The sequence below is a fragment of the Phascolarctos cinereus genome, unplaced genomic scaffold (genome assembly GCF_003287225.1).
Source record: "Phascolarctos cinereus isolate Bilbo 61053 unplaced genomic scaffold, phaCin_HiC Scaffold_4;HRSCAF=312, whole genome shotgun sequence".
Taxonomy (NCBI): domain Eukaryota; kingdom Metazoa; phylum Chordata; class Mammalia; order Diprotodontia; family Phascolarctidae; genus Phascolarctos; species Phascolarctos cinereus.
The window spans coordinates 523,652,469-523,675,388 of NW_027555847.1; the positions used below are offsets into that span (position 1 = coordinate 523,652,469).

Below are 22,920 nucleotides of genomic sequence, written 5' to 3' on the forward strand. Positions count from 1 at the left end.
CACCACTGTGGTGCAGCTCTAATCACCTAATGCCTAGGCTACTGCAATATCCTGATACTAAGTGGCCCTGCCTCAAGTCTCTCACCTCACCCTAATCCACCATCCATTCTGACACCAAGGTGACTTTCCTAAAGCATAGGTCTAGCCATACTACACACACACACACACACACACACACACACACACACACACACACACACACACACACACACACACACACACCCCTCTCCCCCCACCCCAACTCAGTAAGCTCAAGCGGCTCCTTATTGCTTCCAGGATCAAATACAGAATCCTCTATTTGGCATTCAAAACCCTTCAAACCCAGCATCCCTCAATTTTCACTAAATATTGTTTGATCTACTGACACTGGCTTCTTTGTTCTTCCACAAACAAGGCACTCCATCCCTCTGCTCTAGGCATTTTCTCTGGCTGTCCCTCATGCCTGGAATGTTCTCCCTCCTTGTCTCTGCCTACTGACTCCTTGGTTTTCTTTAAATCCCAATTAAAATCCCATTTTCTATTGGAAGCCTTTTCCCACCATTCTTAATTTTAGTGCCTTCCCTCTTTTAAATGTGTGTGTGTGTATGTGTGTGTGTGTGTGGAGAGAGAGAGAGAGAGAGAGAGAGAGAGAGAGAGAGAGAGAGGAAGTGCTGGTTTGTACCTATTTGTTTTCTTGTTATCTCCTCAATTAAATTATGAGCTCCTTGAGGGCAGGGACTATCTTTGGCCTCTTTTCGTATCCCCACCAGTTAGCACACTGCCTACCACGTAGTAGGCACTTAATAAATGTTTACTGACTGAGTCACTGACAGAAATAGTGAAGTGAGATGAAGCAGCAGTTTAGGGGAATGTTAAATATGGTTTACACATATTGAATCTGAAGTGCTGGGGAAATATACAGGTGGAAATGTCCTGGAGGCTGCTGGAGATAAGGCTTTGGAATATGGGAAACATTTTCCATTTAAAACTGAAGTGTGAGAAAAACATTTGTATTTGTGTTCTGGGATTCTCTGGTAACAGTTATGATACACATGGGCATTTGACTTATTTTTGCTTGTCGGTCCTCAGATAGAGTGTTCTAACATTACTAAGTATTGCATTATTTAGACTCCATAGAATGAATACAACTCTGCTATATGCATTTTAGATGGAAAACAGCTTACTTTGTGTTTGGCTCATATTTATTTGTTCAATTAACATGTTATTATTTAATTTATATCTTTAGTATCATATATATTTACCATTATGCTTACTTCTCTTCCTTTCAGAGAGAGAGCCATGCCTTAAAACAAATTATACAAAGGCAAAAAATTTCACAAAACTAACCAAGATATCCACAAGTCTAACATGATTTGCATTGTTTCACATTAAGAGTCCCCACTTCTGCAAAGAAAGGAAGGGGAGGAATTCTTATATCTCATGGTTGACTTTCAGTTTTTATTTTTTCATTATTATTTTTCCATTTGCATTTTTGTAGTTGGTTATATCAGTTTCCTAGATTTTCTTCCTTCATGTTGTACCAGCTCATATAATTTTAGTTTTTACCATTTTTTCACTTTCTTATCATACAATAATATTCCATCAAATTCATGTACTACAATTTATTTTACAATAACATTTCCATACAGGCTTTTGAATGTCTCTCTTTACCTTTTTAGTATGGCAACAGAAAGAAAACCACTCCTATGTTTGGCATTATTAAGGGCCTTGTATAATAATTGGAATGACTTCTGGGTTCAGAATATGAACCATAATGTATTGTGGAGACAACTACATTGCTGTCAAGGAAAAAAAAATAACTAGTGAGGAAAGGAAATATTTATGGGGATATACACACATATGGATGTGTATATCTTTGTAAAAGTTCTTAAGCAGAAAAATACTTAACTAATTGAATATGTTTTATCTTTCTTAATGACCCTATGAATTGACCTGAACTTTCTATTTCAAGTATGGACCTTGAGGATTTTATGTCCCGCTCAACTCCATAGAGGGTAGCATATAAAAACTGACTTATTGAAAACTCTTCTTACTCTCATGCACTCCTTGTATTTTCTTCTACATTTTATAAGATTTTTGAGAGATTTTTATTAATAAAAAATGAATAACTCCCAAACGCATATTCTCTGTCATCATTCATAGAAAACAGCATAGATTATTTAAAAAAATAGGTAATCTTTCTCTGGATGATTTTCCTCCATTGAGAGGAATTCTGCTTGAACAGTTAAAGGTAATGGTAATGTGTAGACCGGCCCATGATCTCATATCTGGATATAAACTCCTCTTTTTGGCATTTAAAACTCTTAACACACTGCTCTATTCCATGCATTCTGTGATCCAGCCACACTCTCCTTCCTACCTGCCATTCCCCAGACATAATGCTTCATTACATAGTAGACAGAGAATCCATGTCTTTGTGCTTCCTGTCCCCTATCCCTGAAATGCTCTCTCTCCTGACCTCAGCTTCTTAGCATCTCTCTCTTACTCTAAGACTTAGCACAGAAGGCATTCCCCATCAAATTTTCTATTCAACTCTGGTCTTTTCATCAAGAATGCTTGAAAGTCTTCTATATCACTGAACGTCCATTTTTCCTCCAAAGGATTATACCCAGTTTTGCTAGGCAGGTGATTCTTGGTTTTAATCCTAGTTCCTTTGACTTCTGAAATATCATATTCTGATCCCTTAATGTAGAAGCTGTTAAATCTTGAGTTATCTTGATTGTGTTTTCACAATACCTTTTCTTTCTGGCTGCTTGCAATATTTTCTCCTTGACCTGGGAATTCTGGAATTTGGCTGCATATTCCTAGGAGTTTTCCTTTGGGGATCATCTCTTTCAGGAGGTGATTGGTGGATTCTTTCAATTTCTGTTTTGCCTTCTCGTTCTAGAATATTGAGACAGTTTTCCTTGATAATTTCTTGAAAGATGATTTCTAGGTTCTTTTTTTACTCCTTCAGATAGTCCGATGAAGCATTTGTATTATTTCCAGTGGAAGGAAAGGGGAGGTTTTATACCAGATAAATAGATTTTTTTTAAATTCTGTTCTAACATTACTATTGATATATTACATTTGTAATCCACTCAATAGATCATGCACATGCTATGAGATCCATTTGAGAGTTTATAAAGTTTTAATGGTGTGTCACACAAGAAGTTCTTGAATCAATATATGATTGTTATATAAACAATGATCCTTTTGAAAGTCTGTTTCACTTCCTGATTTTTTTGATTCACATATTTTTCTAATTTCATAGCTTTTAAGTTTTTTTGTTAATTTAGTGTATATGAAGTAATCAACTCAACTAAATATATTAAGTCTATGTCTAACAATTTAATTTTTTGAATTAATAAAAATCTATTTTCTCTACCTATTACCTACCCCACCCCACTATGGGGTAGGAGGGAACAAAAACAAAACTCTTGTGACAAATATGCATAGCAAAGGAAAACAGATTTCATGTCCACATAATGTTGGCCACAGCAATGGCTATGGCTATGTCTAGAGATAGAGATAGAGATAGATAGATAGAGATAGATAGATAGATAGATAGATATAGATAGATAGATAGATAGACAGACAGACAGGTAGATAGATAGATAGATAGATAGATAGATAGATAGATAGATAGATAGATAGATAGATAGATAGACAGACAGACAGACAGGTAGATAGATAGATAGATAGATAGATAGATAGATAGATAGATAGATAGATAGATAGATAGATAGATAGATAGATAACCTCATTCTTTACTCTGAGACCATCATCTATCTATCTGTGAACAGGTAGGTAACCTCTTTCAACAGTAGTCCACTAGAATCATAACTAATTATTAAATTGATTGATTAACTGAGAAATCTTAAGTATTTCAGAATTTTAAAAAATAGTATATTGTTATGGCATAAATTATTCTGCTTTTGCTCACTTCCTTCTGTATCAGTTTATAAAAATCTCAGGTTTCTCTGAAACTGTGCTATATCTTTGGAGTATTATTACTCTTGTTCTCTCTCTTTAGTGTGTGTGTGTGTGTGTGTGTGTGGCTGTGGCTGTGGCTGTGTCTGAGGTTGTCAGTATTATTCCCATTTCACAGATAAGGAAACAAACTTACAGAAGCTATAATGTGACCACCTAGTAAGATGAAGAGCCAGGACAAGAAGGCAGATCTCTTGACTTCAAGTTCAAAACCCTTTCTACTTCACCCTGTTACTAAAGAAAGGAGGGAACTATTTCAGCAGCATGCAACACATGATGGTATAAGAAACAAAGCATGGAGTAAGGATGCAATAAAAACAGGCTAAGTCAACTAAAGTGAAGGGATTAGTAGGAGGTGAAAAGATCAAAGTGAGGAATAGAAGGAAGGTCTGATAGTTAAAGGAACCCAGAAACTTCACCAGGGTCACCAGATCTTGTGTAGCTTGGTCTAACTCTTGCTAAGCAGAAGCAGTTAAGAAGGTTGTGGAAAACCAGGTAAATATGACCAAAGCCTTTTTAATACAAGAAACCTCCTGATGTGTAACTTGTCACCACTGACAGAAAACAGAAACTTGTCTATATAGATAGGTGCTAACGGAACACAAGGCAGATGAGTTGCCTGTGGTGATAGTCAGAGTTTTTCAGGTCCAAGACTTGAACCAGGTCCTTACTCTAAAGCCAGCCTTCTAGTCTCTGAGTCATACTGCCTCTCTGACTGGTGCATTATGACCTTGGAAATAATGTAGCAAGAGCAGCATCCAGATTTCTTTTTTTTTTTTTACTTTTGTTTCTTGTGCAATCAGTGAAACATTTTTTAGCAAGCTATAATTATACATAAATCTTGAAGTTTTCCTTAATCTTTCAATTAGGTACTCAATAGATAGAAACACAGATTTGGAGAGATATTTCAACATTGATGCCAACAGTGGAGTCATTACAACTGCCAAGTCTTTGGACCGGGAGACAAATGCTGTTCATAACATCACAGTACTGGCAATGGAAAGTCGTAAGTGAAAAACTAAAGTTTTGGGAGCTTAGGGGATATGTGTGTGTAGATATGCATTTTGTAAGATTAAGAATTTAATATTAATTATAATAATTTCTCATTTTCATTAAAAATTGAAAATGCTCCAACATTCTTTAATAATTCCTGTTTTTTTGTTTTTATGCACAAATTATGTTTTTATGTACAAATATTTAAAAAAATAATATATAAAATATGACTGCTGATATTATTAATTTTTGTGTGTGGCTTATGGAGTTATTTTCATTTTGTAACACCTAGGCTGCAAATACAAAAAAAGGCAAAAGACAGTCCCTCCCCTCAAGGAGCTTATACTCTAATCCAGAAGAGAACATACAAACAAGCTATATACAGGATAATTAGGAAATAATTAAGTAAAGGGAAGGCTTCCTGTAAAAGCTATGGCTGTATTATAGACAAGTTGTTGCACTTCTTTGTTGGAGGGAGTTTCCTGACTTCACTGATGAAATCATGGGTCTAAAATCACACACACATTCTTAAATATCTCTCAATATGTATATGGCAGTTTTATAAAAAAGATTAGTTGATTGAATTAGAGGCAACAACACATCATGCACAAGTATGCATTGAGTGTCCGGCACTGTTCTTGGTGCTAGAAGCAGCTCTCCATTCTCTGAGACACCTCTAATATTATTCTCTGATCTGAAACTACTAAAAATAAGTGGATTAGTAGAAAGCAGATTTCCATCAAGGCTCTCAGAATTTGTGTGTGTGTATGAAGTATTTTGTGTATATAAAATAGCTTTTAAATATTACTTTAAAATAGCATTAAATTTTGAGTCACATTACTTAAAACATTTAAAAATTTCAGTTTTTTTTTTTTTTTAAGAAAAATGCTTTGTGGAAAGTCTTTGCAGCACTCCAAGGAAGGACGTTTGTTTCAGCATAAATAACTTGCATAGTTACAAATAAAACACTTTTGCATGGTAAATGGAAAGGAACAAGTTTTATTTGGATATAATCAGGATCTTATTGTCTAAATGATATAGCAAGTTTTACTCTCAAAGTTTTAAAAGTCTGTTGAAGGATAGAACCTAGAAAACATGAAGAGTTTCCTTTTCAATCCACATTCTCAAATCACAGCAATACATCATTCCAGGAAAACTAATGAACTATATTAAGGAAGTTTTCTTTCTGATGAGTCTGAAATATTAGAATTATGCTGCCATATTCTTCTCAGTTGTTATTGGCCAAGTCACCAGGAAGGAATGAAGGAAGTAAGAGAGGGAGGGATGAAGGGAGAGAAGCAGGAAGGGTGGGAAGGAGAAAAGGTGGAAGGAGGATAGACAACTTATTCAGTGCTTACTATGTGCCAGCCATTGTAGCAAGTGCTGGAAATGCAAATAAAAGCAAAAACAAAAAGTCCCTGTCTTCAAGAAGCTTATATTCTAATTGTAGAAGACAGCACATAAAAGGGGCTGAAAAAATGAGGTAGTGCATAGGGGTGGGGCACAAGGAAGGAGGGATGAAGTACCTGGTATGGGGCCATGCTTTTGAAATACAGAAAGTCAGGACTGGAATGGGTTGGGGAGGAAATGAAAGCAGGCCTCTCTAGGCTGCTCCACAAAATAGAAACCCCTGGAGTAACTTACCAATGGTAGAAGGGGCAGGCCTGGCAGAGAGATTCTAGGGAAAGGGGGAGTGCCATAGGGGTGGTTAGCTATTCTACTAGGGTAAGGAAACCACAAGTGCTTAGGGAAATTCCAGGATAAGATGGCAGCTGATGCATGATTTTGACGTCCAGAAAGTCAAGACCAGAGCAGCACAGTCTCAAATTAAATATTTCTAAAATAGGAACATTTCATCAAATTATCTGACTTCTTAGGATAATATCAAAGATACAGAACTGGAAGAGACCTCAGAGAACATCAAAATGAATCCCCTTATTTTAAAAAGGAAGAAATAGAAGATAAAACAAAAGTTAATGACTTACCTATGGTCACATACCTAGTAAGTTTCAAAAGTGGGATCTGAACTGGCCTTCCTAACTCTGTGTCTGGTGTCTTACCCAGTACTTCTCCGAGGTCACTTTAAGCTCTAACATGGATTGGAATCTAATTCTACGTTCTATTTTGGCCCCTTTTTATTATTAATAAAGTTACATCATGGACATGAGATGAAAGTGTTATTATTAGGATATCACTACTTTTATTTATTTATTTTTTAATCTATGTGTTTCAAAGCAAAAGGGTAATAGAAACATTTAGCAGATGAGTATTTTACAGGAAGCTTTTCTCTTTGATCTAGAGAATCCATCTCAAATAGGAAGAGGCTATGTGGCCATCACTATATTGGACATCAATGACAATGCCCCTGAATTTGCCATGGATTATGAGACCACTGTCTGTGAAAATGCCCAACCTGGTCAGGTAGGAATTATTGTGAACACATCCCTAAATGGATTCATTTCTCTTAAAATTATGCTGTTGTTCTTTTGGAATCCCTGACACTTTTAAAATAAACTGTAACTCCTTATTTTATCAATCTAACTAACACTTTTAGGTGGAACATAAACCAACATGAAAATAACCTTCAAATCCTGGTCCATTTTAGATGGTGAAAATTCCTCAGGAAGAAACATCTAAAATTAAAAATGCCTTGGTAAATGGTTAGATGTGTCAGATTTCCTTACAAAAAGGTTCTATCCCCTGCTGTACCTGGTAGATTTTAAGTATATTGTCCTTCAAATAAGTGTCAGATACAATGGATGTCAGTTTGAATTGCATGTCTGTATCATGCTAGATGTCTGTGGTCCGTATAATAAAAGTTTACCAGTATTAATTGTATCTGGTGCTTAAAAAATAATAATAAATTCATGGATAAATTTGAAAATGAACTTACTTCATAATTTTAATATATGGCCCTCCTTTATCCCCACAATTCACTCAGTAAAATTTTAGCTACTGGAAGCTTGAAATTCAGTGGTTCTCTCTTTTTTTTTCTTTCTGCACAATATTCTTTACTGAGAGGAATCATTGCACACTGAAGATTCATATTTGCAACAAAAAAGGATTCCTTAGCAGTCGGCCTCAATACCCTGTTACCCAGCCCAAAGATTCCCCTTCCTTTCCTTATCCTCCCACACCCCCCCTCACCAGTTTCTTTCTGTACTTAACCCAGAACTCTCAGCAGAAAAAGTACAATGATGCTTTTAATGGAATCTTCTTATAAAGCCTGGAACAAAAAGCAGCAATATGTAGATGGGGACAGGGGCTATGAAATGGCGAAGTCTAGGGATGTGAAGAGGAATCTAACATTACACTTGGAAAAAGTCAGGAAACACTAGTATGCTAGATCATACCGTTGTAGAACTATTGATGTCATTATAAAATCTTGTTTGATACTTCATTTGCATATTTGCCAATTAATAGTATACCTATTCTTTTCATGCTTCCCAATATTTCTTTCTAGATTATCCAGAAAATCAGTGCAGTTGATAAAGATGAGCCATCCAATGGTCACCAGTTTTACTTCAGCTTAACAGCTGATGCAGCAAATAATCACAATTTTTCCTTAAAGGACAACAAAGGTAAGACTGAGTGACAGTTATCACTGAACTCAGCAGGTGGGTATTTACTGAATAGCCCCTTGTTGTTTAGCTCAGTAATGCTGATTATGAGCTACATAGATTTTTTTTTTTTGCCACAGTGACATTAATTAAAGGGCAATGAGCCCCTCAAGTAATTTTTATCTATGGATTAGCTGTCATGAAGAAGAAGCTGTTGTTTAAATCATTTTAAGCCTCAAGCGAGAGTGGGAGGTCAAAATCATTCTCTTTTTTTTTTCCTTCAAGTGACTTGCTTCACTTTTTGCACATCAAGCTCTTTATCCAAATTAGCTTTAAAAAAAGGGTAACAGTTGACTGCCTTCCTAAGGCTTTATGCTTTGTTCTGTATCATTTTGTTTTGTTTTTATTTTAAGTCCAACTACAAATTTAAAACATAAACAGAGATTATGGTATTCCATTTCAATCATGATATCATTTATTTAAAAGAGGTTTTAGAGGAAACATGTCCACATGCTTTTAATAGGCTGTATTCTCACATTAATTCATATTCAGTGTATTTATTTCTTGGCAGAAGTAAGGGATTTGCAACTAATAGAAGGGATAATTTGAACTGTAATGAATGTTCTCACCCAGCATTAGATTCCAGACCTTCAATATGCCTTTGGTTTAGATTTTATATGGGAATCAGTTTTCTGGGAGGAGGGGGGGGTACCCTATAGAAATATATTTTGTTGAGTTGTCTCAGGAAAGTAACCTTGTTGAGTACCTCTAATGTCTACCACTACCCAAGTGTGCTACCTAGACCATATACATTCTTCTATGCAGCTTTACCTTTCGTACAGACTACATTTTGCTCTTTTATCAGAAAAGAGGGAAGATGATGTTCTCTGAGGCCTCTCTTCTGGCATGATATTGGCAATAAGAAATTCCCTGTCTAGCTGATGTCTAAGCACCTTTGTAGCTGTGAGAAAGGAAAGCCATTGGCATACAGATGTCTTGTCACCAGGCGGCACTGTTTTCCAGGTTGCTGTGGGGTAGAGGGCAGAGCATTCATAAATCCATGGTAGGCGTTTATGCATAGTTTTCTTGGGACTTTGATCCTGCTTCTGCTGGAAATTATCTTTTCAAAGGAAATAAGGATAATAAGTAGGAAGAGAATCTTTCTTCTTGACCCATACAATCCTTTGAGTTCTCAGATAATTTTGACTCCTGTTCCCAGGAAATGATAGGCATGATTAGATGAAGGATTCATATGGTTCATTGTAAAGACCATAGATCCATAGTACAAGCACTAACTTTGAGTCCTGGCTTTGAGGTTATTGTTTCTTTGTATATTATCTAACTCATTTGAGTTATTGTCAGGATCAAATGAGATGAAATATGCAAAATATTTTATAAATGTACACTATAATTTTCTACAAAATGAAGAGGTTGATTAAAAATTTAAGTCACTTTCCAGCTATATATATTTTATGGCCAATACTTCAGCCAACAAGAACCCTCATCATGTATTATACCTCTCATGTCTACCTGGTTTTTTTTTTTTGTTTGTTTTACTGCTGTGTAGATTTCAAACCCATACTTGAATAGTACCATATGCATATGAGGACACTTTACTGTCATTTGACATTCTTTTGATAGTAGACATGTATTCACATATTTGTGATTTATACAAATATTAATGCACATGAACAATTGTTAAAATGCAAGTACTAATTTTTAAATGTAAATGGTAGCCTTTAAAGGTTTCATATGTATTCTTTCTATAACTTCCTTAGAAAATTGTATGTATGTGTATCCATACACACATAGATATATGTATGTGTGTGTATATACACATATATATGTATGTATACATACATACACACACACACACACACATAGAGAGAGATGGAGAGAGCTAGGCAGATGGGATCTGAAAATCAAGCTGTGTTCTTCCTGCCTCATATAATCATAGGTAATAAATGTTCTGCAATCACAAGTGAGCTTATCATTTTGTTGATGATGTTTGAAACAGAATGCAATCCAGCTTGCTCTTTCATTATGTCATTATTGGCACTGAATCACTAACAGTATAGATTGGGAGAAATAAAAACAAACAAACAAACCAAAAAAACCCTTTGCTAGTAAAATAAGCCAGTGTACCTTAAAATGTAGTCAGTAAAATTGACTACATTCATGCTTATTCCCACCTGTGCATTTTTTAACTGAAATAAAGTTAGAGTTTATCATGATTTCTTAGCTAATCAGTCCTCTAGCTTGTTAGTTAACACATATTCAGATAATCTTGAGAATTCTATCACAGTATAGATGACCAACATTCATATGTTAAAATTATAATTATATAATGCTAATCCTTTTAATACAACATCATTATTGCTTTAGTACAAATTCTCAATTGGGTTAGGCAGGACAAGAGTTTAGTGGACAAGAGTTCATTGCCTGAAGGAAGAAGTCAAGAATTTGGAGCCAGGAAGTGGCATGGGCGGTAAATTTTACAAAGCCTAAAAGTAAAACATTCAGAAAATTGACCTATGGCAGTGGGAGTGTGAGCAAGTAATGTGAACTAAGTCGGCTTCGTGCTGTAGTAAAGTCTAGGTTTAGAGTCAAAGGACCTCAGTTCAAATTCTAGTTCTATAATTTACTACCTGTGTGATTATGACACTAGAGGCAGCTATGTGGCACAGTGGATAGAGTGCTGGTCCTCGGGTCAGGAAGACCTGAATTCAAATCCAGCCTCAGACACTCATTAGCTGGGTGACCCTGGGCAGGCCTTTTAACTTTTTTTGCCTCAGTTTCTTCAGCTGTTAAATAAGAATAATAGTAGCACCAACCTTCCAGGGTTGTTGGGAAGATCAAATGACATAATATTTGTAAAGCACTAACCACAATACCTGACACTTAATAGGTGCTTGTTTCTTTCCTTTCTGCCTATGGGCACTTAAACTTAATTTAAGCCTTAATTCTTCACATTTAAATTGACTGGATTGATATAGAGGATCTGTAAATTTCCTTCCAGTTCTAAATCTATGAACCTATTCTGCATTCAATACTCATTTTCAAAGGCACCAATAAAGTGAGGCTAGCCAAATCCAGGCTGGGGTGAGCAGTGCTTCTTGCTATTACCTAAGGAAAAAAAAACTCAGTCATATGTGAGACTCAGCAAAAATGAAATGAAAAGTGAGTTATTCTTTCTCTTATTTTGTACATTGCACCACTGCCCTGGCTGTTCTTTCTATGGCCCTTTTCTCAAACATTTGGTGAACATTATCATGTATACTTGAATCCTTGTCCAATGCCTTGTCAGATCTCATCTTCCTCTTTTGTTCCTATTCACATGCCACTTAACCGAGCTAGAGGAAATCACTGCATAGTGCTTACTAGATTTAGGACAAATTTATGTAATCTGAATTCAACTGAAGGGCAGAAAGGTGGCATAGTGGATAGAGTGCCAGCCTGGAGTCAGGAAGATGAGTCTTCCTGAGCTCAGACCATTTAGCTACCCCTTGGTGAGATCCTCATCAGCTTCATATTTTACCAGAAGATTGATTTAACAGAAGCAATTTGCCATCATCAGTTCCATGACTTCAGTTATCATGTCTATGATGATGATTTCCCATCTATAAATTCAAATCTAGCCTCTCTACTAATCTCCAAGTTCCCATTACCAAATGTCTTTTGTACATCTCAAGTTAGACGTCCTATAAGTATCTCAAACTCAAAATTCCAAAACAGAATTTATCTTCCCTTCTCCCCACCTAAAATCCCCTGCATTCTTTTGAGCTTCTGTAATTTTCTTTAAAAAACATTTGTTAGTTTTTGCAAACATTTGTTATCTCATTCTCCCTCTTCTCCCCAGTGGAACAATTAAAAAAAAAAAAGAAAAAGGAAGAAAAAGAAAACTCTCAAAATAAATATGCATAGTCTATCTATCAAAATAAATTTCTACACTGGCAAAATATATGTTCAGTCTGAGTTTTATGTCCATTACTTCTCTAGCAAGAGGAAGGGTAGACAGGGCTGTCTTCAGTGCTCTTGACTCTTGGTTTATCACTTCACTGATCAGGGATCTAGTTTTTTTTTTAATTTTTTATTCAAGATTTTGAGTTCCAAATTTTCTACCCATCTCTTCCCTCCCCCCATGCCAACATGGCATGCATTCTGTTTACCCCTTCCTCTAATCTGCCTTCCTTTCTATCTCTCCCCATCTTCTCTTATCCCCTACCCCTTCTATTTTCCTGTAGGGCAGGATATATGTCAGTACCACATTTCCTGTATTTCTTATTTCCCAGTTGCATGTGAAAACCATTTTTTTAAACATGTGTTTTTAAAACTTTGGGTTACAAATTTTCTCCCTTCCTCCCTCCCCAGCCACCCTATTGAAAAGGCAAGCAACTCGATACAGGTTATAGATGTGTAGTCATATAAAACACTTCCATAGTAGTCATGTTGTGAAAAACTAAGTATGTTTCCCTTATCCTATCCTACCTCCCATTTATTCTATTCTCTCTTTTCACCCTGTCCCTCCTCAGAAGTGTTTCCTTCTGATTATCCCCTCCCCCAATCTGCCTTCCCCTCTATTATCCCCCTGCTCTCTTGTCCCCTTCCCCCCTTATTTTCCTGTAGGATAAGATAGATTTCCATACCTAATTGTGTATGTTATTCCCTCCTTAAGCCAAATCCTATGAGAATAAGATTCACTCATTCACTCTCACCTTTCCCATTTCCCCTCCACTATAACAGCCTTTTCTTGTCTGTTTCATGTGAAATAATTTACCCCATTCTGCCTCTCCCTTTCTCCTTCTCCCAGTATAATCCTCTCTCACCCCTTAACTTTATTTTCCAGATATCACCCTTCATCTTCAACTCACCTGTGCCCTATCTATCTATCTATCTATCTATCTGTCTGTCTATCTATACATATAATTTTTTCCCTTCCACTACCCTAATACTGACAAAGGACTCATGAGTTACAAATATCATCTTTCCATGTAGGAATGTAAACAGTTCAACCTTAATAAGTCTCTTATGATTTCTCTTTCCTGTTTACCTCTTCATGTTTCATTTGAGTCTTGTATTTGAAAGTCAAATTTTCTATTCAGCTCTGGTCTTTTCATCAAGAATGCTTGAAAGTCCTCTATTTCACTGAAATGACCATTTTTTCCCCTGAAGGATTATACTCAGTTTTGCTGGGTAGGTGATTCTTGGTTGTAATCCTATCTCCTTTGCCCTCCAGAATATTATATTCCATGCCCTCGGTCCTTAATGTAGAAGCTGCTAAATCTTGTGTTATCCTGATTGTGTTTCCACAATACTTGAATTTCTTTCTGGCTGCTTGCAATATTTTTCCTTGACCTGGGAATCTGGAATTTGGCTACAATATTCCTAGGAGTTTTCCTTTGGGGATCTCTTTCAGGAGGTGATTGGTGGATTCTTTCAATTTCTATTTTGCCCCCTGGTTCTAAAATATCAGGGCAGTTTTCCGTGATAATTTCTTGAAAGATGATGTCTAGGCTCTTTTTTTGATCATGGCTTTCAGATAGTCAAGAGATTTTTAAATTCTCTCTCCTGGATCTATTTTCCAGGTCAGTTGTTTTTCCAATGAGATATTTCACATTGTTTTCTAATTTTTCATTCTTTTGGATTTGTTTTACAGTGTCTTGATTTCTCATAAAGTCACTAGCTTCCAGTTGCTCCATTTTAAGAAAGTATTTTCTTCAGTAAGCTTTTGGACTTTCTTTTCCATTTTGCCAATTATGCTTTTTAGGGCATTGTTCTCCTCATTGGCTTTTTGGACCTCTTTTGCCATTTGGGTTAGGCTGTTTTTTAAGGTGTTATTTTCTTCAGTCTTTTTTGGGGTCTCCTTTACAAAGCTGTTGACTTGTTTTTCATTATTTTCTTGTATCACTCTCAATTTTTCCTCTACTTCTCTTACTTGCTTCCCAGAATCCTTTTTGAGCTCTTCCATGGCCTGGGACCAATTCATATTTTTCTTGGAGGCTTTGGATGTAGGAGCTTTCCCTTTGTTGTCTTCTTCTGGTTGTATGTTTTGATCTTCTTTGTCACCAAAGTAAGATAGTATAGTCTGACTTTTTTTGAGCTGCTTGCTCATGATCCCAGCCAATTACTTGAGTTACAAACTTTGTTAAGGTAGGGGTCTGTTTCCAGTGTGGAGAATGTACTGTCCCAAGCTTCAGGGGTTTTGTGCAGCTGTTTTCAGAGATACTTCTAGGGACCTGTAAATTTTCATTTCTTCCAAGGTGCTATGATCAAGGGCAAGGTGTTTACTCCTTTCCTGGCCTGTGTTCTGGTCTGTGAGTGACCACAAGCACTCTCTTCTGTCTTGGAACTGTGAGGAGGATTTTCTCTGTACCATCACCACAAGCTCCACTCCCCAGCGATCCTTCTCCCTCCAGGACCACCCCTCAGAACTGTGACCCAGATCCAATCAGGGGCAAAGCAAGAGACTCCTACACCAGCAGAGAAATTCCTGCAATCCCTCTCTGATCAGCCACTTGATTCCCCCCTCAGTCTGTGAGCAGGAAGCTCAGGAGGCAGCCGCCACTCTGGGGCTGAGCTTGGGGACTGTGGCTGGAACCCCACAGTGCCTCTCTCTCTAACCACAGACACAGACTTTTCCCACTAACCTTCTAAGTTGTCTTTGGTGTTCGTGGGTTGAGAAGTCAGGAAACTGCCACAGTTGCCCACAATTCAATCTTCTGAGGCCTGCTCCAGGTTTGCTGAGGCCTGGGCACCCACACCTAACTGTGTTCTCCCCCCAAGCCCAGCACGATATACCTTTCTGATCAACCCATCCAGGCTGTCTTGGGCTGGAAATTCACTTCACTTTGTCTTTTTGTGGATTCTGCTGCTTTAGAATTTGTTTAGAGCCATTTTTATAGGTATTTGGAGGGGTTTGGGGGAGAGCTCAAGCAAGTCACTGCTTTTAATCTGCCATCTTGGCTCCACCCCCCAGGGATCTAGTCTTGCAAAGCTATTTTTCTCTATAATCATCGTATACATTGTTGTAGTTCTGCTCATTTCACTCTTCATCTGTTCATAGAGGGCTTCCTGGTTTTCTCTGAAACTGTTCCTTTCATCATTTCTTATGACACAGTAATATTCCATTACATACATATGCCATACTTTGTTCGGTCATTCTCTAATTGTAGGATACTAAATGTCCCTATTATTTTCAAAGGCACTGAACTTCCATATTATAGTCAAGGTCACCATTATCCTCCTATTCATCCAGGTTCACCTTTTTGTCAGACTTGATTCTTCACAAATACCCTACCTATCCAATCTGCTACAAAATCTTATCATTTCTATCTTCACAAAAATCTCATGTATTCCTCCTTTTCTTTACTCACACAGTTACCATCCTACATCAGGTCCTCAACCAACTTTTGCCCAGACTATTGCAGTAGACTTGTAATTGATCTACTTGTCTCAGGTCTCTCCCCATTCCAGTGCTTCTCCACTCACCTACTAAAAAAGTGATCTTTCTCAAACACAGGCTTGGGCATGTTACTCTTTACTTAGTAATCATCAATAGCTTCCTATTATTTCAAAAATAAAGTTTTCTCTTTGGCTTTAAAGGTCTTCACAGACTTGCATCTTCCTATCTTTCCAGGATTTCTAAATTTTAATCCCCTCCAAGCCCTCTAAGATCAGCTACCATGGCTTACTTGGTTGCTCCTTAACACATGACATTCTACTTTCCTTCTCCAGACCTTTGTACTGGTTGTCCCCCAAGCCTGGAATGCTTTCCCTTGGCACCTCTACCTCTTAATTTCCCTAAATTCCTTGAAGTAACAATTCACATCCCACCTTCTTTAGAAGATTTCCTTGTGCCCACACCACTCCCCAGGTTTTAGCACCTTCCCTTCTGAGATTACCCCCTAGCTTCTCTACATATATCTTTTTTTGTATTTAGTTATTTACATTGTTTTCTCCATTAGAAAAAGAGTATTCGAGGTTCTTCAGGGCAGGAACTGCTTTTTGCCTTTGTTTGTATCCTCAGTAGTTAATATAGTGCCTGATGTATTGCTTGCTGACTCAGTGGCTGCCTAACATTTTCTAAATGTGGCAGTAATCACAAAATTCCTCTCTTACATGCTTATAAATTTGGAGGTATACTCAATTAAAAATAAATGAATAAAGTGTCATTATCCCATTTGTCTTATTCCAACATCTGGTTTAGCAGTGTGTAAAAGCTATTGATCATCATGGGTGAAAACTTTAGCATTTGATCAAGGAAAGGAAATACAGGTTTGATTGTATGAGACTTTTCTCTGGCATTTTAGGATATTACCTTCAATCCATCAAACATTTATTAGGTATTATTATACTGGGTACCATAGATACAAAGAAGGTAAAGAACATAGGCCCTATCCTAAAGAAGGAAACTGTAAATGCAGTGGGAAAGTTGGAGTAAATATGCTGTTAGTTCAAATATGATTAAGTATGTAGAAAAAGTAAAACCTTAGCATGAAAGATTTTTTTAGGAAAGAGAGATCACTTCTTAGAGTGAAGAAGTATTGATATCAAGGAAAGAATTGTAAAGGAAGTGGCATGAGGGGTAGATGATATCAGGGAAATAATTATAAAGGAAGTGGCAGCTAATCTGGATTTTGAAGGAAGAGGAGAATTCCAGGAGGCTAAGACTAGAGTGGGGTGAATGCTTTCCAGACGTGAGGAATATATTTAAGTATTTAGAATTAGGAGTTGGGGAAACAAGTAGTCCATTCTGTCTGGAGCCATTTGCTGTATGAAGAGGAATATTGTTTAGTTATGTGAGGAAGGTAGTTAGGAAACAGCCTGTAAGGGGCCTACAATTAATTCCAGGCTAAGTAGTTCACAGTGTTCTGTTTTGTTTTATTTTTGGGAGGCAGTGGGGAGCCACCAAAGATTTTTGAGCAGAGGAGTGATCATGATCATATGCAATAGGATATATTTGTTATTGTCTTCTCTAAGGTTCTCTAGCATGGTTAAACAAATATGTGAGAATATTAAGTTCCATTTAATATAATAGTATAGATACTTTTTATCTAATTTGTAGTACTACCTAATAATTTTTTCAGAACCAGAAATGAGTAAAATGGTTTGGATTTCTTCCACAGCAATCACTGTATTAAAGTCTGACTGATAAATGGAAGCACATCTCTCAAGCCTTAAAAAACAAACAAATTTGAAGGGGATATTAGATTACAAAAAACTTAAGAGACATCATCTCCATAGAAGGTGATCCAGTTAAGAAACAGAACACAACAATACACAGTTAACCAGGAGTCTCAAGGAAAGTATTTCACCAAAGTTCATGCCTTATACCTGTCTCTTTCTTAATCCTAGATAACACTGCTTCAGTACTCACCAGGAGAAATGGATTCCGGAGACAAGAACAGTCTGTTTACTATCTGCCAATTTTTATCGTGGACAGTGGTTCTCCTTCCCTTAGCAGTACCAACACTCTCACCATCCGAGTATGTGACTGTGATGCGGATGGCATAGCTCAAACGTGTAATGCAGAGGCATACATTTTACCTGCAGGACTTAGCACGGGAGCCCTTATAGCAATCCTTGCCTGTGTCCTGACATTATTAGGTAGGTACCAGAGGTATTACCCATTTTTCCTGTCCTAGATAGAGCAAGGACAAGAGCACAAATATTGGTACTTGGCTGTGTTCCATACTATTTACTTTTAGTTTTACTTAGGGAATTAACATGAATATTACACTAAGTGGTGTTTTATATCACTGAGAAACACAAAGTTAATTGTTTGGGCACATCAAATTTAGATAAATTATATCAAAGTTAAGCAGCCTCCAGTGGCACATTTAAAGTAAAGCTCATGAGGATTATATCAATTTCATCTTATAAAACAGTTGAAGATAAATGGTTCCCATTTTAAAATGGCTTTTTAAAAGGGTGTTTTAAAAATTCTGACAGCTGTTTATTTTCAGATTACTCTATATGCCTTATCTGCCCACTGAGAGCCCACCATTTCATTTTTCCTTTAAAAGTTCCCTACAAATATTCTCTGATCAGTAAAGTTTATTCAATGCTAACAGTTGCAACTGCTGTAAATTAATGAGAAGAGCCACAGTATCTTTTACATGGTGTTCTTTTATTGTAGGATTAAATTAATAGCATAAATGGAATGGTCATGGAATGGAAGACAAAGCAGGAGACATATTTAGCAAATTATGAACTTGATCCAGAAGTTCACTCAATACATTAATAACTGTTTAAGTCACTTATATAATATAACAGACTCAGTTAATCAGCAAGTTGGGGAATGGAGTATCCCAACAAATTATCCAATTAACTAAGGGCTAATTCATTCCTACATGTAAAGAATGACCCTAAGCAAAGGTAAAGAGATTGTGGGAGGATGCGGAATGCACTTAGATCTGCTGTTCTGCCTGTGAGCATAATTATGTTGCTGTGTCTCTTAATTACTGACTTTTTAAAAACTCAGATCACAATGAAGCCATAAAAATGCAAAATTAAAGTAGTATCATATGGCTCTAGCAAAACAAACAAAAGGGAAAATAATTTCCTAAAATTTCACACAGATGGTATAAAGCTTCAGAAGTTCTAAAGTAAATGTAAGCATTTCACGTTTAAAGTTTTGTTTGAATTGAAATCAAATTGAGGTCATTCTAAAGTAAGAGTAGAACAGTAGCATGTAATCATATTTTTTTAAAAAAATGAAGTGATGAAAACCTAAATCACAGGTTCTGTGAATTAAAAGAATAAAAATTAGAAGTTGAATCTTTTTTTTAATGTTTTTTTCCCCCTTTGAATCAAAACTTCAGAAGTCCTTTTTAAGAAACAACAAATACCAGGTAAATAGATTAAGGATATCTCACCATCAACTCAATCTACATTTCCCAGGTAACAAAGATTTTATAGTATTTTCCATGGATTAGGTCAGCCTGTGATTTGGAGATTATAAAATTTAATCACAGTCACAATGTAATAATCAGTGGCAGAGAAAGTCACTCCACTCAGGATTCAACTTCTAATCTTTGTTCTCTTAATTCCACTGTAAAATATCTGGCAGTAGGATTTTAGTCAATTCTAACCAATGCTATAATTTTACCAAATAAGTTATTAAAAATAAAAAATAATCACTTCTATGTTGATCAAAAACAAGATGACAAGAAACTTTAAATGATGAAAATATTTATACACATATCCATAGTTCTTTACAATTAAAAGTGTTTTCACATTTATTTAAATATATCTCAAATTATGGAGAACCCTCCAGTAAATTTAAAAATCCCATATACTTCATCTACTTTTAGTTTCTAAATGTTTCCAAATAGTTGACTTAATCAGAACCTGGTAGCGTCTGACATGTAAATTCAAATTCAGTCACTTAATTGTGCTATCCTCCTTTATCTTTGCTGTCTTATCAAAGATAACTCACTAAAAGTCTCAGTCATTACCATTTCCAAGACTTTTGCACAATGAATCTGTGTCCCTCTATGCATCTCACTTGAGTTCTTTAGAAACAAATATTAGAAGATCTTTCCTTCCCCCAACATCTTCATTTTAGTCCCATAATTACACTTTTTGTATTTTGCTACATCTGTGGAAAAACTTGTTTCAATACACTTATTTATAAGTTCAGAATTTTTTAAATGATAAAATTAGATCAGTACCAGCTGATCTACACTCACTGCATTTATAAATGAGTTAGAGACTCCACCCGTGAAAATAGGCAGTTGGGATGGGACAGCTGCTCTGGCTGAGCACTTGGCTTCCCAAGTCTATATGGATTTATCCTTGCTACACCTAAGAATTTGATGTGAATATTTTTCCTAGTTTCAGGAATTAAAGCCCAAACCTCCACAGATGATGGAGCATACTCAATGAAAGCTTAATTGTAAGGAAAAGAGAATTGATAGATCTATAGTTACCTATACAGTATCTAGTAGATATGAAGGTATGAACTTGAAAAAGAATGTTACTTTTTGGTTGAAAAATACTAGTACTGTGAAACTTGGTTCTTTGTCAGCGATCCTACAAAAGCTAGTTACAACACACCAAAAAACCAGGAGTTAAAACTCTAGTCTGTTTCCCGTGCTTCAAATTATCAGACACTTTAAACCGAATGTCTCCTCAAATTCAATATGTCCAAAACAGAATGCATTATTTTTTTCCCCAAAAAAAAACCTATCCCTCTTCCAAATTCCCCTAGATCAGTTGAAGGTACTAGACATTTCAGGGTTTGTAATTACAGTCATCCTTGACTCTCAGACTTCACATGAAATCATATGCCAGGTCTGTTCTATTGCCACTGTCCATTTGCCATGTGTTCCCTTCTGTCCATTGACATAGTCACCACCTTAATTCAGGCCTTCATCTTTCACCTGAACTACTGCAGTAAGCTTCTGAATTGATCTCCCTACCTCATCTCCCCCCCACTCTAATCTGCTCACAGTTGCCAAATTGATGTGTCTAAGCATAGTTTTAACCATGCCACTCTCCTGCTCAATAATTCCAGTGGCCCATTATTATCTGTAGCACCATGTACAAACTCTCCTTTTTGGCATTTACTGCTATTCAAAACCTGGCTCCAAAGTATCTCTCTAGGCTTATTATATTAATTTACTTTCTTCATGTACTCTGGGGCAGCCAGCCTTCTTGTTCCTCAGACAAGACATTTAATCTCACATTTCCCACAACTGTGCTGAATTTTTATATATTGTATAGCTATTTATATATTTGTTTCTTATCTTCACCAATGAGATATAAACTTTTAAAATTTTTTTTCTTTTCTTCCCTTCCTTTCTTCTCTATTTCTTATTCCTGACATCTAGCACAGTGCCTGGCACATAGTAGTCTTAATAAATGTTTTTTGGCTGATTGGCCCCTCACTATGGCTAGGGGGCCATGATATTGTCTTTTATTCCAGTCAGTCTTTGTGTTATGATAGACGGGCAGCTAAATGGCATAGTGGATTGCCCAAAGTCAATTAGACCTGAGTTCAAATCCAGTCTCAGACACTGTGTGACCCTGGGCAAGTCACCCTGTCTGTCTGTCTGTCTGGGTAGAACAGCATTGCCTTACAGGGTGGTGGTTGTGAGAAACAAATAAAATAATACTTGTAAAGTGCTTATTAGCACCATGCATAGCATAGAAGACTTAATAAATATTTATTCCCTTTCCTCCTCTTCACACATCATCACTGACAGTACCCTAGGGTCACCTTACTTTTATCATACATCTTTCTGTTGCCCTTTGGGTTATCTGTAATTCTGATGGGTGTGAAAAGAAATAAACAGGCAGATGGGCAACACAGTGGATAAAGTGCTGGGTTTGGAGTCAGAATAATCTGAGTTCAAATATGGTCCAGGGTTTTTATGACGGTGAAATGAGATATGTGTGACACATTTAGCATAGTATCTAGAACACAGTAAGCACTATACAAAGTTATTATCATTATTATTATTTATGACAAATTCATAATGTGTCCTGAAAACATCAAATCAGTTTTTTTCTGTACTGAAATAACTCTTTACCTGAGTATCCTTAAGTCACAGTTTTTATATTTCTAAGATCCTTCTTCTGCCTGTCTTCAACTATTTGATTTCTAATATATTTTGCATACTACTTAAATCCATCATATGCTTTTTGACTTATCTGTACCTGATTTCTTCATAAGCTAATGGAACATTTAAAAATGCAGTGTATTGTAGTGAAAGAAGCAATTAATCTGGATTCTGGCATCCGGGCTTCAGATCTTGGCTCTATTTAATATCTGGGTGACTGCTAGGCAGGTTATTTTAATTTGACTTAGTTTACTTAAAATTAGGGGATTCGATTAGGTAAACTTAAAGACCTTTTGAGGTGTAAATCTATTTTCCTCTGATGAACGTTTCATTCCTTCATCTGTTCATTGAACAAAAATATTTTGAACAGTACATATTATTCCTGCCCTCAAGTAGTTTACAATCTTAAGGGAAGCATTTATCCAGATAATAGAAAATATGTGCATAAGAAAAGAACTACTAAATAAATTAAGCTCACTTGAATGAGGAATCACTATTTGTCCTCCATACCCTCTGCCTTCCTACTCCTAAATATATGTTTGGAAGGTGACTATGGAAGTGTTGAGGAGCCTGTGGCCAGCTATTTCTAATCAGTGTCTTCCAAGCAGTGATTGAAATGACATGAAAGACAATGCCAGAGAATTCAACGATACTAATAATCTATAATGACTAGCAGGTTTGTTTTAGGACAGTGCTTAGCACAGTTCCTGGCACATAGTATGCACTTTATTATAAGTTTATTGAACAAATAAATGGATAACCAAGAATAAATCTGCAACATCAGTGGAGTACATTTCATAAAAAGCAAATAGTTATAAAATAAAGAT

General features: G+C 36.3%; 1 protein-coding gene across 1 annotated transcript in view; it reads left to right on the plus strand.

Moving 5' to 3' along the window:
* The window catches only part of CDH7 (cadherin 7), a 193,323-nt gene that overhangs the window by 157,472 nt on the left and 12,931 nt on the right, over positions 1-22,920 (plus strand). Inside the window, exons 8-11 of the mRNA XM_020985615.2 lie at positions 4,842-4,978; positions 7,265-7,386; positions 8,429-8,546; positions 17,880-18,131. Coding sequence (XP_020841274.1) covers positions 4,842-4,978; positions 7,265-7,386; positions 8,429-8,546; positions 17,880-18,131 — 629 coding nt within the window. The remainder of the gene's footprint in view (positions 1-4,841; positions 4,979-7,264; positions 7,387-8,428; positions 8,547-17,879; positions 18,132-22,920) is intronic.